The 17,646-nt window shown below is 38.6% G+C and overlaps 1 protein-coding gene across 5 annotated transcripts in view; it reads right to left on the bottom strand.

Annotated features, from left to right (window-relative positions):
• arhgef10la (Rho guanine nucleotide exchange factor (GEF) 10-like a) overlaps positions 1 to 17,646 on the bottom strand; it is a 154,621-nt gene that overhangs the window by 128,648 nt on the left and 8,327 nt on the right. For 3 of the 5 annotated variants that reach the window (XM_086149999.1, XM_086149994.1, XM_086149997.1), the window contains 2 exons: positions 12,407 to 12,673; positions 6,877 to 6,904 (listed from right to left, as the gene is read on the bottom strand). In XM_086149999.1, coding sequence (XP_086006125.1) covers positions 6,877 to 6,904; positions 12,407 to 12,671 — 293 coding nt within the window. In that variant the 5' untranslated portion in view covers positions 12,672 to 12,673. Of the gene's footprint in view, positions 1 to 6,876; positions 6,905 to 12,406; positions 12,674 to 16,510; positions 16,571 to 17,646 lie in introns of all 5 variants that reach the window. The other 2 variants (XM_086149998.1, XM_086149996.1) reach the window with 1 other exon arrangement.

The following is a 17,646-nucleotide window of genomic DNA, read 5'->3' on the forward strand; positions in this document are numbered from 1 at the left end:
AAAAAGATAGACTACACTTTATAGTGTAGTCTGAGATCACTGAGGCTCATATGAAAAAGGACAATCTCAACGAATAATCCTTGCCCATATCCCCAACTGACTGAAATCTTGAATAACTTAAAACAATCTTCATGTGATAAATAAACCCACTAAAGTGACATCACAGAGCAATCCAGCTGGTGTCCAACCTGAACAACATAAAGACTTTTTATCAAGCTCAGCTTTATGCAAACGAAGACAATAAAACACTAATGTTCTCCTTGAGGCCACAGCAATTATATTAGACGAATTGAATTTAACAAAAGGGTCTGTCGCTGTTGTCCCAATAGGTTGTGTTCATTGTTTAGATAAATCAAATGACTTGTTCAGAATGACTTTATTACAGCCATTATGTGTTACATTTCCTTATATGTCCATGAATGTCAACACATTCTCAAGCTCGCGTCGGGATGTAGTCACAAAAGAAAACCCAAAACCCCGATGTTGCAGGGGAAAATCCTGTTGAGAGAGATGTCACATGTCATGCACTGATATTACCAGTGAGGCGAGGCTCCTCCCCCACATCAGCATCCGGCAAGTAGGAGTGTCCCATTTGCAATTATCAAATCTGTCCCCAAGCTAAACACAAACAAGTAGCAGCAGCAAGCAACAGACACCCATAAAGACCGAAATCTCACAAACAAACAAGAAGCATCAGGGAAATAATGTGTGCAAAGTGCAGTCATTTTGGGGAGGGAGCTCAGCAAGGCCTACTTCACACTTGAGTGGCACAGGGAGAATCGCAGGCTGTCTACATTCGGTATTCGCAGAAGCTTTTGTGCAAGTGAAGTGTGTTTGACGGGAAGAAGATAGAAACATGCCATGGATAGAATACCAAGGTAGACAGGGATATCACCTTATCTTATTTCTGCACTTAAGATCTACACTGTTGTTTTTACTTTTAGGTATCAGAAAAGGATAATATTTTTCTTTGCACATAAACTTAAAAATTCAATGGTTCATGACATTAAACACTTTCTTTACTATGAGAGGCATTGAAAAGCATCAAGAAATTTCATTGGAAAAAAAAGAAAAGAAAATGAGAAAAGACTCAGAAACTGAGTCAACACTTGTGAGAAAATGATCAGGAACTCATCAGGAAAAGTTAAAGGGCAAAAGATTAATAATAATTTCCCAATATGACCAGTCTCTTCAATCATTATAAAAATGCATTCAAAGGTCAAGCAAAAAATAAAGGAAACTAAATTAACCTTCTTTTTCCTGAGGGGAAAAAAAAATCAGTCCTTCATTTGTATAAATTTGAAAAAAAAAAAAAAAAACTTAAATAGATGGGACTGTAATGGTCAGCTACAGCTTGGGGACTTCTTTTATTCATCGGGAGACTCTCTTTCTGACTCGTGTTTGATTATTTCAGATAATATGGATTCATCATTTCACAATTCCAGGTTTAAACAAGCTTTCACAGAATAATGAAAGTATGATTTACTGAAAATTCAGCAGCCTTTGGCGTTTAGCAAACCTAAACATCATGTCTCAGATCTAGTCTGAAATAAAGGATTGTAAAAACATTATATGACCGCAATGAAAGTGTGGAAAAAAACCCTGCATTACAATTATAGCAAGCTAAATTTTATATAGTGCTCATGATGGCTATTTGTGACGTCCTTACTCTAGTGTTCACTCATTCTACTCACCCAGATGAGAATCTTGATAATTTCTTGTGCAGTGAAGCACAGCAACTCAAGCACTGTCTCAGGATATATTGTATATATATGTAAAAAAATATGATTTTAAGGTGCAATGGTTGGAGCAACATCAGCTGCATAAAATATTTGATGAGACCGGACAGTATGAATAAGAAGGTCAATATCATGACAAATGATCATAATAAATAGAGACTAAGATACATATATCCAGGATTATGAATTTATGTAGAGCCATGAAGTTTATTCACAAAATACACATCCAAAGCAACAGCACACTCGCCCTTGACTAATTCAAATCAAAATTACCGTGGTGAATGATAAAATGTATTATTGCACTGGTGATTATTAACAATTGCTCCAATGGTAAGTAATAACTTGGACTATCAGAAAGGGTAATTTACAGTTTGTATCAAGATAAATGTTACTTCATGTTTATTTGCTGATTGTTATGAATACTGACAAAGAGATAGTATTCAGTAAGTTTTATTTATTTGTTGTTAGACATGTAAATTACTTACAATCATAACAAATATCTGGGAGACTCAACTGATTTCTTTGAGTGATGGCTTACAGAGGAAAAAGACAATAAAAAATGTTATAACTAAATGAGACTATGTTTATTTCTGTTATTTTGTTCTCTGGCATAAAATATACTTAATCAACTAACTTGTTAATAGAGAAAAGAAGAATCAGGATATTCAGTAATAAAAAAACATTTTAGTTCCAGCCCTTGCATCAGATATAAAAATGTTTCCTGAGAATATAACGTATGACACAACAACTCACCATATTGTGTGTCATAAACTTTTAGGCAGATAATATCCTGAAGTAGGTGTAAAGCACTTTTTATTTCATATTCCTGCAATTAAAAAATGTTTGATTTTGCATCAAACCACCAGACGGCTGCTCAGCTCTCAGTGACGGGTTGATCATCTCAATACGAGTAACAAAAAAACAACCCCAGCCCACGCAAAAACAACACAGAGCCGCTTAGTCAACATGTTTTTTCTTTGTTTTATTTGTGGTTAAGCAATCTCTTGTCATTAAAATTGCTTGCGTGCAGGCAGTGAAGGCAGAACAATAGTGATACACAGCATGTCTACTTGACTGTATGCAATCATGTCAGGGTGAGTGATTTGAGCAGCGTGGCCATCGATCGAGGCGTTGCACGCCCTCTTCACAACTTATCTGTGCCCGCGAGCTCTAGTGAGTCATAAAGCTCAAAGAGTGAAGCGGGAATCATTTCTCAATGCAAATGATATCGCCTGGGGGCAGAATACAGTCCAAAGAGGGAGCTGCTTGAATGCAAATCTTGCACTTCCATCTGTTTCCATTCCCTTCAGCTACACACTGCCAAAGCAGGGCCGATACCGGCCGTGCGTCTACCTGTTTTGCGTCCTGGTCTCTCCTGGGAAAAGCTGTTCTTACTGCATTGCACTGCCATTGTGCTGACCATACTGATGGAGCTCCGCTTTTCCCCTGGCCATAAATCTCTCAACAAGTGTCTCTCAGCTCAACTGAACCAATCCCACAAAGCCGAGTTGTCCTGAACCACTCAAATGAGGTAGATTCTGGTTCATCTCACTTCATCATATCTACATACAGCGCATGTGTTAAATGATTACATGGTGGCACCTTACTAAAACAAGAGGAAAGGGGTGGGGTTCTTGAAAAATAATGTGTGCTCGGCAAACTGCTCCAAATTTCTGCCAGGCTGCAAACAAGTAAAGCCACAGTGAAGGGTGAAGTCACAATGGGAACCGACTGAAAAAGAATGAAGAAGGAAAATCTTAAGTCAGAGCTCAATATAAAATGAAGGGCTTCAAGCCACGTTGTCATGGCATCCTTTGTGTTGATGCTCTGATGACTGTGTTTAATGAAAACCCTTTGTCAACAGGCAAAAAGCAGTGTCAAAAATAAAACATAAAATAAATGGCGTAAAACAGCTGAGTGTAAGCAACACTGGAATAAATAAAAAAAAAAATCATAAAACAGCGTCTTATAAATGTAACACCTGATGTGCTTTTGCCACAGAACAAAGAAAAGCCCATAAAGTAATTTTGGCAATATTACTGCAAAACCGCTGACAGATTTAGCAGATGTGCTGACATTCCCACCACCTTGATGGTGGAAAGTGCTATTGATAGCTGTTCTTTAAAAGGCAGACTACGCCAAAGAGGAAATGTACACTCAGCAGAAATATCCTTGCATGAGAAATTGCCAAGACCTGACCGTGAGTCCATAATACACACACTTGCACACACACAAACACACAGGATAATTCCTGTGCTCACACCTGTGCTCAAATGCTGCCATTTTCCAGCACAGGAAAATCCACAGGAATCTGAACCTCCCGTGCCCACAATCAGAAGAGGTTTCTCAGCACATTCCCTAAAAGCCCAGATGGGGGGTTTCTATACAGTCAGGAGTCTTGCATGACAGCACAGTTCCTTTGTCAATTCATCATCATTACCAACTGATGCAGATGTGCAGCTGATGCATCAGATAATGTGCCCCTGCACTATTAAATATATATCAGGAAGTTATGCTCAGTTTGTCATTTACACTAATAAACTGGTGATTGATGGGCCGACGCTGTGTGGTCCAGGGTTGGGAAACAAACATGTGATGCAGGGAGAGAAATTCAGTACTAACAGGCAGAGCAAGAGACTTAAACAGACCATCCAATTTGAAATGCATGATTCATCTTTATTGTCCTTACTGGTGTTAACGCTGTAAATTTCCCATTGGGAAAAGATCTTATCTAATGAATGTCTTATCTCACGATGGGATGGCAAGGGGGATAGTGAAGCAAATTACACCGTCATTGCTGCAACTGCAGTTGACAGTTATCCTTGCCTTAGCTAGTTATGTGGTATTTTTGTATTTATTTGAAATTATTTTCCTCGTTATATGTGATACAGTCTTTTACAATGGAGGGGGGTGGGGGGCTCTAACTACTAGAAACCATATTTCAGCATTTATTTTGTTCTGGGTCCTATTGACTGATGAGATACCAATTGCTTGTGTCATTAATTAGCCCGGCTGCCAAAGTTCAAGCTTACTGTTAGTGAGCTGAAAGATCTTTGAGAAAAGCTCGAACTTCCAATCAGCTCCATCTCTGCTGTTTGTGTGAACGTCTAGACCCGTAGAGAAGAGCAGGCAAAAAAGACAGAGGAATCAATAAACAATCATTTACTCGGCTAAAGCCTCGAAGCAAACCATCCTCTTGATTTTATGAAAGATGTCAGAGTGTATCGAGGAGGGGCTCAATTCACCCGCATTGTAAAATAATAGTACACAAGCCATTAGGGCTGAGCTTTAAACAGCAGTTGGGAGTGACGTGTCCCAATTAACTTTTAAGACTTTTTTTTTTTTTGTACTCTTGATTTACCACCAAGGCCCTGGGCTTTTGTTTCTTACTCGTTTTTAATTTCTCCGAGCTATTTGGTTTTGGCAGGACCTAATAAAAAGGATAAAATATAAACAGTATTTTTGTGTTTTTTTGCAGCTTTTGAAACCCCTTATCTCACCTGTATATGCGGGTAATGAAATATAAGAAATTACGGAGACAGGCAAGTTAATTCCGAACGCAATAAATAGACTGCCTTCTTTCTATTGAAACACGGGAGCTAGTAATTTGAATATCTTTCCTCCCTTCAAACTGTTGGTGCTACTAGACCATTCAAAATGTTTTGGTTTCCCGTCGAAAGGTGTAGCCAGCTCTGCGCAATCTCTGCATTAAACTTCCTTAAACAAGAAAAAAAGATCATTATGGCATTGACTTTTAAAAAAACAGGACACCCTATAGACAAGTATTACTTATTACTTTACACAACTTGTACTACTGTACTTCTCATGCATCCCTATTTACATAGAGGGGCATCTGGTAAAGAGGGCATGTCAAATGTTTAATTAAATCTCTTTAGTAATGTAAAATACAGAACTGAGATATAAGTTGTTCAACACCTAGTCCTACACAACAGATCTTAGTCCAATGAACATCTTAAAAAGTATCCCAAGGAAAGACACTACAGCACACTACTGCCTCAAAAAAAAAAACATGAAATTCATTACATTGGTAAGACATATCTGTATAAGGTGGAATTTTGTATAAGAAATATATAAAGGTGTTATATCATAAGAGATGACATGGTTAAATATGTTGGAAATATAAAGGATGTCAATATTTCTCCAGCAATTCCAGAACAGTCAGTAGATTAGGTAAGGACTAAATTGCCCCGAAATGTGAAAAGGAGAGTCAATGGTTGTGTGTCTAAATATATGGCAAAAACTTCCACCTCACAGCACGTAGGCCCTTGCCACATCCCGACATTGATTATAAAGTTTCCATGTTCTCTCCATATCTGCCTGAATTTCTTGTGGGTCCACCAGTTTCCTCCCACAGTCCAAAAACATGCTGTAGGTTCAATGGAGACCCTAAATCACCTAGATGTGTGAACGGGGGAGTAAATAGTTATATATGTATATATTCTCTATATGACCCTGTGACCGACAGGCGACCGGTCTAGGGTGAGCCTCACCTCTTGCTCAGGGACAGCTGGAATAGGCCTCAAGACCCTGGGTGCAGCATATGCGGTTATGAAATCGTATGTTTTCAGAACTGAAGAAGCCTCTCAGATGAGTGGTGAAATGTGTTCAACAATTTTCAAAAGAAAAAATTTGTTACCGAGATTTGACAACAAATACAAGTGTGCAGTGAGTATTCAGTCTTACTTAAGAAATGACATCATTGTCTGATTTGTTGGTAGGAGATAATAACATAACACTGACATGTTTTAATTACTTTTTAAAATGCAACATTGCACCAATTTAGTTTTAACAATATCATCATATTATACTTTATGCATCATCATGCATTAGGCAATCCTGTAATCTCCCTGCTGGATTTTATCATCTACATCACTTTATTTGATATTACTGCTTGTCACTTTTGCTGTGACTCACCATCTGGCATCTGAATTTTGTACAAATAGATGCAGCATAGCATCACAGTATCTCAGACCCGCCGCGGTGTGTTTGGACAGAGTGCAAGCGTGACATTGTGTCAGACATAATGACATCACACTGATGTGATATGGTGAGTTTACCTCCTCCATTACTCAAAGTAATTTTCTCCATACTGTGATAGGAATCGGAGGAAACTTACCAGCTGGGAGACTCATGAACTGGAACATCTGTCAAAATGAGGAAAAGGGCAAACATGAGACAAACTATTACGGAGCAAAGGAAACACATTTTTCAGAAAATGACTTTGTTTTCCATAAGTCGGTGACTTTGTATTGTATTTTGACACTTCTCATGAATGATCAAACTTTTTCAGGCCTAGAAAAATGAATATTAATGGTATGAAAGTTTGCTCATACAGTGCAACTGGGACTATTCATCAAGTCTAATTACTTTAGGGTGAATTAAATACACATGTTGAGTGAGACAGTGTCACAGGGAATCACTATTTGTCCCAATATTTCTGCATTGAGCAATCTTAGGTTGATACAGATCCAGAAAATGCCATTTTAGGACTGCACATGGCAGTTTTGAGACCATATAACAACACTTTGTTTTTCTGTGCAACAAAACAACTTAGATGTCAGGTTGTCAGGTGTCTCAGGTTCAGTCAATAAAACCAGTCAGTTAGATTTAGAAAACATTTGAGTACTACTAACATAAACTGATGCTATGGTACCATTTTTGAAATATTGTGCCAAAAGTTCTAAGAAGAAAAAACATCTATAGAATTTAGAAAAAAATAAATAAAACAGGAACTTCCAGTGCCAGAATTGGCTGTTCTTAAACTGTTCCCTCTGTATCTTCAACATGCTGTTACTGAGAATTGCACTTGTGTTCTGGTATTATTCTACACCTCACAAAGCCCTAGTTTACCCAGGAAATTTCATTCTGCAATATTAAGCTTTTTTATCCATTTTTAAACCATTTTAAATAAAAATGGAATCAACAGTTTTGGAGTCTGGGTAAAAAAAAGAAATAAAAAAAATCAGAATTCAAAATCAAAATTGTTTTCCTGACATGTAGGTCGCGCTCCATACCGACCCCCTTCTGGATCTTCTCCCTCTCCTATAGGATTTTCCCTTCAGGGGTCGCCGCAGCAAACCAACATTCTCCGTCTAACCCTATTCTCTGTATCCTCCTCTCTCATACCAACTGCCTTCATATCCTCTCTCACTTCGTCCATAAATCTTCTCCTTGGTCTTCCTTGAGAACTCCTGTCTGGCATCTCCAATTCCAGCATCTGTCTACCAATATATTCACTATCCCTCCTCTGTACATGACTGAACCATCTCAGTCCAGCTTCTCTGACATTCTCTCATAAACATAAAGCATGTGCTCTTCCTCTGATACTCATTCCTGATCCTATCCCTCCTGGTCACTCCCAAAGAGAACCTTAGCATCTTCATCTAGTTTTTCCATCATTGTCACTTTTTCTAGTCCATACAGCATCACTGGTCTCACCACTGTCTTGTAGACCTTTCCTTTCAGTCTGGCTGTTAGTCTCCTATCACGTAGTACCCATGCCACCTTTTTCCACTCATTCCAACCTGCTTGAACCCGTCTCTTCACCTCTTTTCCACACTCTCCACTGCTCTGGACTGTTGATCCCAAGTACCTGATATCCTCCAACTTCTCGATCACCACTCCCTGTAGCTTCACCGTTCCACCCATGTTCCTCTCATTCACACACACAGACTCTGTCTTGTTGTGACTAACCTTCATTCCTCTCTTTTCCAAAACATACCTCCACCTCTCTAGGTTTTCCTCAACCTGTTCTCTGATTTCACAACACTACTCCATGGAGATTCTTGTCTAACCTCTGTCAGCCTGTCCATCACCACTGCAAACAAGAAGGGGCTCAGAGCTGATCCCTGATGGAGTCACACCTCCACCTTGAACTTCTCTGTTACCCCAACAGCACACCACATCACTGTCTCACAGCTAGCTTACATGTCCTGCACCAGTCTAACATACTTCTCTGCCATAGAGTTCCTCTCTTGGCACCCTGTCGTGTGCTTTTTCTAGGTCTACAAAAACACAATGCAGCTCCCTCTGGCCTTCTCTGTACTTATCCATTAGCATTCTCGAAGCAAATACTGCATGTATAGTACTCTTTCTAGGCATGAAGCCATGGTGCTGTTCACAAATGCTGACTGCTGCTCTCAGTCTAGTTTCCTCATTCATCAACTCTTGAAAGTACTCTTTCCATCTTCCCATCACTCTTCAAGCATCTGTCAATACATTTCCCTCTCTATCCTTAATCACCCGGACCTGTTGTACATCCTTTCCATCTTTATCTTCCTGTTTCGCCAACCTGTATAGATCATTCTCTCCTTCCTTACTGTCCAACTGAGTATACAAGTCATTGTAAACCCTTTGCCTTTCCTTTGATACCTCTACCTTACACTGTATCTCCCTGTACTCCTGTCTGTTCTCTTCGGTCCTCTCAGTGTTCCACTTCCTCTTTGCAAACCGCTTTCTCTATATATACTTCTGCACTTCCTCATTTGACCAGCAAGTCTCCATATCTACTTTCCTTCCAGATGATACACCATGTACTCTCTTTCCTGTCTCCCTGATAACATTAGGTGTAGTTATCCAGTCATCTGGAAGCTCTCCCTGACCACCCAGAGCCTTTCTCAACTCCTCCCTGAAAACTATAAAACACTCCTCCCTTTTCAGTTTTCACCAATTTGTCCTCTGCTCTGCCTTTGTCCTCTTGTTACTTCTTGTCACCAGTCATCCTACAAACCACCATCCTATGTTGTCTGGCTATGCTCTCACCAACCACTAATTTGCAGTCACTGAGCTCTTTCAGATTACCTCATCTCTGCAAGATGTAGTCTACCTGCATGCTCCTAGTTCCACTCTCATAAGTTATCCTATGATCCTGTCTTTCTGGAAAAAAGTGTTCACTGCAGTCATTTCGATCCTTTTTACAAATTCTACCACCATCTGTCCCTCTGCGTTCCCATCCTGTATATCAAATCTGCCCATCACTTCTTAACCCCCTCAATTGCCTCCACCAACATGCCCATTAAAGTCTGCACCAATTACCAATCTCTCATCTTTGGAGATATTCTGCATCACTTCATCTAGCTCATTCCAGAACTTCTCCTTCCCTTCAAACTCACATCCCACCTGCGGGGCATAGCCACTGAAGCATCACACTTTCAATTTCCAGTTTCAGAGTCATAAGTCTATCGGACATTCTTTTCCCCTTCAGAACATTCCTAACAAACTCCTCCTACAAGATAACTCTTACTCCATTTCTCTTCTTGTCAGTACGAAGATAGTACAACTTAAAAACCTGCTCCTAAGCTTCTAACCTTCTACCTTTCAACCTGGTCTCCTGGACACACAGTATATCCAACTTCCTTCTCTGCATCATGTCAACCAACTCTACCTTTTCCCGTCATAGTCCCGATATTCAAAGTCCCTACTCTCAGTCCCAGACTCTTGCCTTTCCTCTTCTGTCTCTACTTCCGAACACGCCTTCCTCCTCTCCTTCCTTGACCCCCTGCGGGATAAACTGACCAAGAAACCCTCAAACATCGATATACACCTTTGGAACTGATTTGACCGGAGGCTCTTTTTAGGGTTCACTTGTCATCTAGGAGGAGAGGAAAGCTCACAACGCATGTGTTAATGATTTGAATTCAGTGTATGTGACACACAAGCAGTGCTTACACAATGTGATCTCCTCATATAAACTTATGTGATCTGGACAGGGAGGGGGGCCTGGACTCTCTCCAGTGGTTTCAACCCTGGATTACTTATCAGACCTCCCCTACACACTGTCATCTCAGAATGGCCCCAGCATCACCCAGTCCACTTATTGGATTACAACACATGAGCTTCATATAACAACTTACTCCTGCTAGTCCAACAGAACCTCTCTCCATATTAAAAGTCCACTTTATCTGGGAGTGTTCACTTTAATGAGTTTCTTTTCGAGGCCTGAGATGAAAGAAACCTGTTCATTAGTTGTTCTTCTCCAACAAAACCCGACTTCCTGTTCTCCTGGTCTTTCTACGATGTGCTGTTTTCTACCATCTGTTTCAAAGCTTATAATCAAAACATAATATCAAGGTTTAGATCTAATGTCGGAATAAAACCCTCGAATGAAGATTATTGAAGTAGTGCGATGATCGAAATTATTCATCCCTCTTTTCACTCTCAAATTGTTGTCTCTACGTGGTTCTAACCATGGAGTACATCCGCAAACATGACAGCTAAGTTTCACGAAAATGTTCGCAGACATCACATGTGCAACCTATGTTTGATGGAAAAACAGGTGGTATCAGTCAAAAACTACCTGTGATATTCATATGATAACTAACATAGACCTTACACAGTTGCTCCGACACAGGGGACCACGAGTTAATATTACTTTGTGAGTGAGATCGTGGTGCAGCTGTGAGATTGGAAATTGAATTTCTATGCCAGGTACACAGTGTTTGTGTGTTTCGACAGCTTCACACTGGCAGTATTCAAATATGAGATAACAATCCAATTGACTGGAATAGATGTCTCAAAATGTATAATCAATTTTAACCGTGTCATGAATATCACCACATTACCGGATTTCATTGCGATGGTACAATCATTTCTCAATGTTTTAAATCCACATTTTATAAGTCTTCAACTCCCCCATCAGTGTGTAGTTGAACAAATCTATTTAAAATGTTATGTTGGCTGACTTTATCTTCTATCGAGGAACTAAAAATCTAGGAAATGTTGAATAAACAGACAGCAGATGGATTTCATTGAAAAAGAATGTTCCTGAGGGAACAGTAAAATGCCTTGCCTTCTTACCTCACAGTGAATAAAACTGTAATAGCCTGGTGTTATTTTTGAAAAATAATTTAGGCTCCTTCCACTTCAATATTTCTACATTTCTCACTTTAAATGGAGGCTCTGCCCTTTATTCACTCATTGCCATGGTGAATTACAGTATAGAATGAGCTGCTGTAAATTTGAAAATATCAAATAATATGAAACTGCAAATCCCCAATTCACTGTTTGTGTTATTACTTTGGTGTTTGTTTTGTTTGAGTAGGTGTGTCATTTTAGAGGATTTTGTCCAAATCTTATTGATTTTCAGGAGACCTTTCTGATTTAAAGAGAGAATTAATAATGTTACCATTTTCAAAATGTACAGCAAATAAAAAACAAATCTGCATGGAAAAACAGAAAATGAAGATGGGCAATTTATGAAACACGTCTGATTAGCTGTGTCTGTCTTACACAGCAAATTATACTTGTTTAATTAGACCCTTTAAGCTATACACACTGTTAATATAGGTCAATTAAATACATGTTTTCCTCACATGATCATTACATTCACCTCTTGTGACTGTTATACACATTCATTTCTCAAAGCCATTTGCAATCAAAACCAACCCATCCATATAATTGTGTTCTTGCCGAGGTGGGTCGGTAAGTTTTCCTTTAGGTTCTGTTGTGGAGTCTTCAAACTGGTACTTTTAAAGAGAAAGTGTCATTGATATTTAACTTTGCCCTGTGTGTTTTTACAGTAATTGCTGTATTTTGCTTTTACTACCTCTAGCAGACACAGCAATACATCCAAAATGAGGGCAACACTGCAAAGTAGGATGGAGGAAAGTTGACATCTTTAATATAGACTCTGTTTCGGTGACTGTTACCTTCAGTGGAAATAGTAGCTGCATCCTCCAGTCCAGCAGAGGGAAGCGTTGTGCGGTGGTGAGATTTTTCCAACTCAGTTTGTGTTTTGTCATCAGACATCTTGCTCACATCCTTGCTCGACAATCCATCACAAACGCTGCCTTTCGCTTGACTGTCCTCAAGGACTTTCTCGTCATCAGTGCTGTCCTCAAACACAAACTCTTCCCCCTGCTCCTCCTCCTCCTCTTCATCCTCCAACGGTTGTTGAGATGTCGTTGTTGACATGCCTAAAGAAATAAACAGACAAAATGCATCAGTAAGTAAAGGGCCAAGAATTGGAAGTGATTATGATGGAAAATCTTTATAGCTGCTGCAACCAATCACCAGAGGCTTTAAATGATAGAGGAGACACCAGATCCACAACAGAAAATAAAACGGCTGCATTTGTTTATGCTCTGAATTTTAAAGGCTGCACTTAACATGACCCATTGTCTGAACATTGTTATTTCCGTACCACCAGTATTAATCACCTGTTTGTCTTATCTCTAGTTCCTTCATATGATATAAGTCGTTGGGTAGGAGAAAAGAGGCAAATGCTTAAGTAGGCTGGAATGTTCTCTCGTTTTTATAAACAAACCATAAACGCTTACCGAAAACAGCAGCACATGCAAATGTTGCCCCACCAAATGTTGTAGATAAGAAACTATGCAGCGCATGATTTTAACTTTCAGAGGTCAAAATGACAGTTGAACTTTTGCTTCGAGTTTTCTTCACTACAGTTAGAAGTGGACACAATGCGTGTGATGTGAATATATTTCCTCACTTGAAACATTTCAATCAGAATATGGAATTTTCTGATACTTTCTAGGCTATTTTCTTGTAGATGTTGGATTATTTGTAGTTAATCTCAAGGCAATTGCTTTGCTGTCTGGAGGAAAATGTGAATATTTTCAGTAACTGACAACAAGTTAAATATTTGGTTGTTTTTTTTCTGTCTTCACAGTCCAGGTGTCATTCAATGTCAAGAAAAGTCCACATCATCATATAAATGATTGCAGCAAATACAATTTTAAAAATTACATCATAGTAGGCTATCTTATGAGATGAAACTAAATCTACAACGGTAAATGGAGATAAGCCTTGGATAAACTCTAAATAAGACTTGAGTCTGAAGTGTTGAGGAATTATTTTAAAGTGAGCAGTAAATGTGATATTAGATGCTCTTACTGTTGAAGCATTTTCTGAGAAACTACACCCCTTACTTCTATCAAGTTGGGTCCTGACCTGTAGGGGGTTTTGACCAATGGTGATGGCAGACAATTGTAAAGAACGACTATAAAAGTGTAATAAAGCTGAGTCACTGCACTAATATTCCATAAATCAGGTGTGCAGAGACACAAACGAATGATAATCCTAGCACAATATAAACTCGGCATCTGGTAGTTACAAAGACTGTTGGCTAAATGAAAAATTCTAAGAAGGCTTAGCAGGGGATTAATTAAAACAAAACACAGATGACAACATGTGACAGTCAGGGGTTGTAAGAATGGAGTTTAGGGACTCAGGTTGAATTCATTTAATTAACCTTTATAGTTTAATTTCCTCATTTTCAGTGTGAGAAGGCTTCGGGCAATCTTTCACGAGCACAGGACTTTTACTGTACTCACAGTCATTTTCCCATCACCTTTTTTTTGTAGTTGTTCAAGGAACATTGTTCCAAATTTTGTTTTGTTTGTTTGTTTTCTAATTTACTATATAGGATGTGATATCTACACATACATATATAGATATGTACATAAACATATATATCATGCATAATATATACATATATAGTATATATTAGATTGTATATACTATATATATATAGTGTTCTCCTTGTGTCTGGTCAAAACCATGCAGTAGGTTCACTGGAGACCCTTAAAGTGTGAATAAATGTATTTCTCTACATGTGGCCCTGTAATTGACTGGCAACCAATCCAGGATGTACCCCACGTCCTGTCCAACGACAGCAAGGAGCGTCTCTAGCCCCTTGCAAGCAAGAGGGCAAGGTGCTGAAGTGGTTTACATAATGAACATTTTTGAAAAAAAAAAAGGCATATTAGTGGTATGAAACAAAACAACACTTGAAACGAATGCAGCTGTGATGCAAAGCAGAGTTTTACAGTGATTTTGGACCTTTTGGCTTTGTTAAACAAATAGCAAAGCGTATGAATTGCCACCTGTATTCAATGAAATTAATTTCATTTTTAGAATAACTTTATGATAAATTGTGCCCTGACACATGTTCTGTTAAGCTATTATTTTGCTGTGTGCGGAAATTATCATTTCATTATTTTACAAATTGGGGATTTTCTATGATGTGCAGGTTCTATTTCAGTCCCTGTTTGTGTAGCACACAGTGATCCCTTGCATTTGCTTTGCATTTTGATCAGAAGTGAAGCAATTTTTGCTGAAACACTGGGCCCTGACAGGCCACTGTATCAGCCCCCTCTGGGAAATGACAGCTTGGAGTACAGGGAGCTCAACGCGGGCAAGAAAATGGCACGGATACGCCAGGACTACGGACTATTAAATTAATTGTCAGCCCTCACTGTTTAACCTGGAAAGGAAGTCTGCCACAATCTCGGTTAGGGCTCTTATTATGTTTTAATATTTCTTTCTGACAGCTCAATTTAGATTTCAAGTTTTTTTTACAGCATTGGGGATGGTCCAGATAAAGGAATAACGTTGAATCCTAAGTCCTCAATGTATGACACTATATGACAGCTCAATGTATGACAGCTCAATTTATATTTCAAGTTTTTTTGGCAACATTGTGGATGGTTCAGATATAGGAATAACATTGAATCCTAAGTCCTCAATGTATGACATTTTTATTAAGAGCTCAAAATAAAAACTATTGTAGGAATCTGCCTATTTATGACCAAGTACATGAAGACTGTCAGAGCCTCTGAGCAACAAGGCTCTACAGTCTTTTCACTTGTTGGTTGCAACCCAACAATGAGTCTTTTATGGGGGTAAACTTCTGTACTGTGTCAGAAACACATTGTTTCTGCATTCGTCACTGCAGAGCTGCATGAGCTCACAGGTCAATTGGACTCTATGTGGTTGAGGCTGAGACTCCGATCCTCCGTTGGAAAGAACGGATGACGTGAGGGTGATTCTTGAGGGGATTCTCGTGTGAGTGAGTGCCACGGCGAGACCTACAGTGTGAAGATTAATGGAATACTGTTGCTGTTAAACTCCCAAATGAACAAATGCTAAAGCACTGAACACGTTTCTTGACTGGAGCAAATGTTTTTTTCCAAGGAAATAAAATCTGTTATTCCGTTCTACATCATGGTGTCCAGTCCTACATAATCACCTTAAAATTAAGATCAGTATCAGCAGGCCACCAAGTGTTCAGAACTTTTTCCTGTAAAAATGCACCACTACAAAGGGAAATTTGCACTGAAAACATCGGGTAAAAGTATGGACGTTTTAAAGCCAGGAATCAAAAAGTAATTACTGTACATTAGAAATAAATCCTCCTGTATTTTACCATTGTTGTGAATATTTTTGGATTCATGTCAACATAGATACCAAACATACTTCGGCTACTTTATATTGCAATTGCTTATTAATCTGTAATCATTTGTCATCACTATGACTTGAACGCTACATAGCTCTAGGTCAGAAGAACAGCTTGTTCTCTGCCTTGAGACATTGTATATTCAAAGATGGCTTTTAAAGGGGTTATTCAAGAGAGGACGAAGGAGAATTTTCTGAAGAAGCTCTTAGTCCTTCAGTTTATCACAATCATTCTCATCCACAATATTTGAAGATACTGGGTATTCACTGGACAGGAGATAAATGTTGCGGAGTAGATTGGACAACGTTTCCCTCTGACCTGTAGTAGAAGTGTAATGTGGCATAAAAGATCAAATTATCTTGTCATGAAAGGGTCCCCGGGGTTTGTGCCTCTGCAATGGTTTTGATCATTTCATTGTCATTATTTCACAAACATTACATGTTTATCATGACCACAATTAACTAATGGGGTATTTATTTTGTGTCCTCCTTCTCTGAGCACCAAAGGCAGAACATGTCCAAACAATAGTCACATTCTTTCTGAAGGTACTCACTGCTCTGTTTCAAGCCTGTTTGCTTGTGTGTCTACTGTCAGTGGACACAGATTCTCCAAGCTGAAAAAGACAACAGTACATGAAACCGAAGAATGCTCTCCATTTGCTCAGTATAGCACAACTCATCTGACTTGTAGCTGATATTGGTAGATTAATTTTTTACACCAATTGTAGAAAACAACAAATATCCTCTGCGGTAAAATGAACATGTAACTATCATCCACTGTTACCATACTTTTTGGTATCTTCAGAAAAAAAGTATGGCAACACTATTTCATAATTATTTGAACAAAAAATCTTTGAACAAAAAATATATGTGACATAAATAACAAAACCAAGGTTTAACTTAGGTTACATATTAAAATATGTAAAATATTTCTGTATTTCGGTTTTAATATCATAGCAGACTTGTCAATGTCAATATTTCAACTGACTGATCTATACTGGATTAGTTTTCTGTCACAGTAGATAGTTTGGTGATAAAGGGGGAGGGCTGTTAGGGGTTCTAAAATTTTGCGTTATTTTCCATTTTGCCAGCCATGACCTGAACCCCTTTACATCCTTCACAAAACAGATCAAGGCCAAGTGAGACAAAGCAGCTTTCAGTTACTTCCTGATTGTCAAGGAAGTTTCCTGAAAGTCTCTAAAACAAAATCAAGGAAGAAAGTTATGGACTGAAATGTTCCATTAGTAAACAGGGATCTATTTTAGCTGCTCTGCTTAATTTAGCTATTGTGTATAAAATGTCTCTTTAATGTAACCTGATTTCCTCTTTTTCAGTGGTTACACACTGGTTTTATGTTCCACAGTATGATTGTTCTTCTAAGGACGCTTCTTTTTGTTCTTTCAGTTCTTCTGTGTTATTTTAATCTTGCTATGTGAACTATGCTGGAATATATCTTAATTTCAGTTATTTGAACTTGGACCGACAGAAAGCTTGTTAGTGAATGAGAAAGTCCTGAACTTTCAATGTACCTCTGTTTGATGGAATACAAAATATTGATCTTTTCTGTTTTCTGTTGCTTTAGCATTTCAATAGTTTCGTGGGTGTTTATTTTCTCTGCTTCATGTTTGTGTGAAAAGGTGCAGTGAAAATGAAGTGGGGTTACAGTCAAAGTTGTCTATTTGAATGGTGC

The sequence above is a fragment of the Fistularia commersonii genome, chromosome 7, assembly GCF_037954325.1.
Source record: "Fistularia commersonii isolate RoL2024-O1a breed Wild chromosome 7, RoL_Fcom_v1.0, whole genome shotgun sequence".
NCBI lineage: Eukaryota > Metazoa > Chordata > Actinopteri > Syngnathiformes > Fistulariidae > Fistularia > Fistularia commersonii.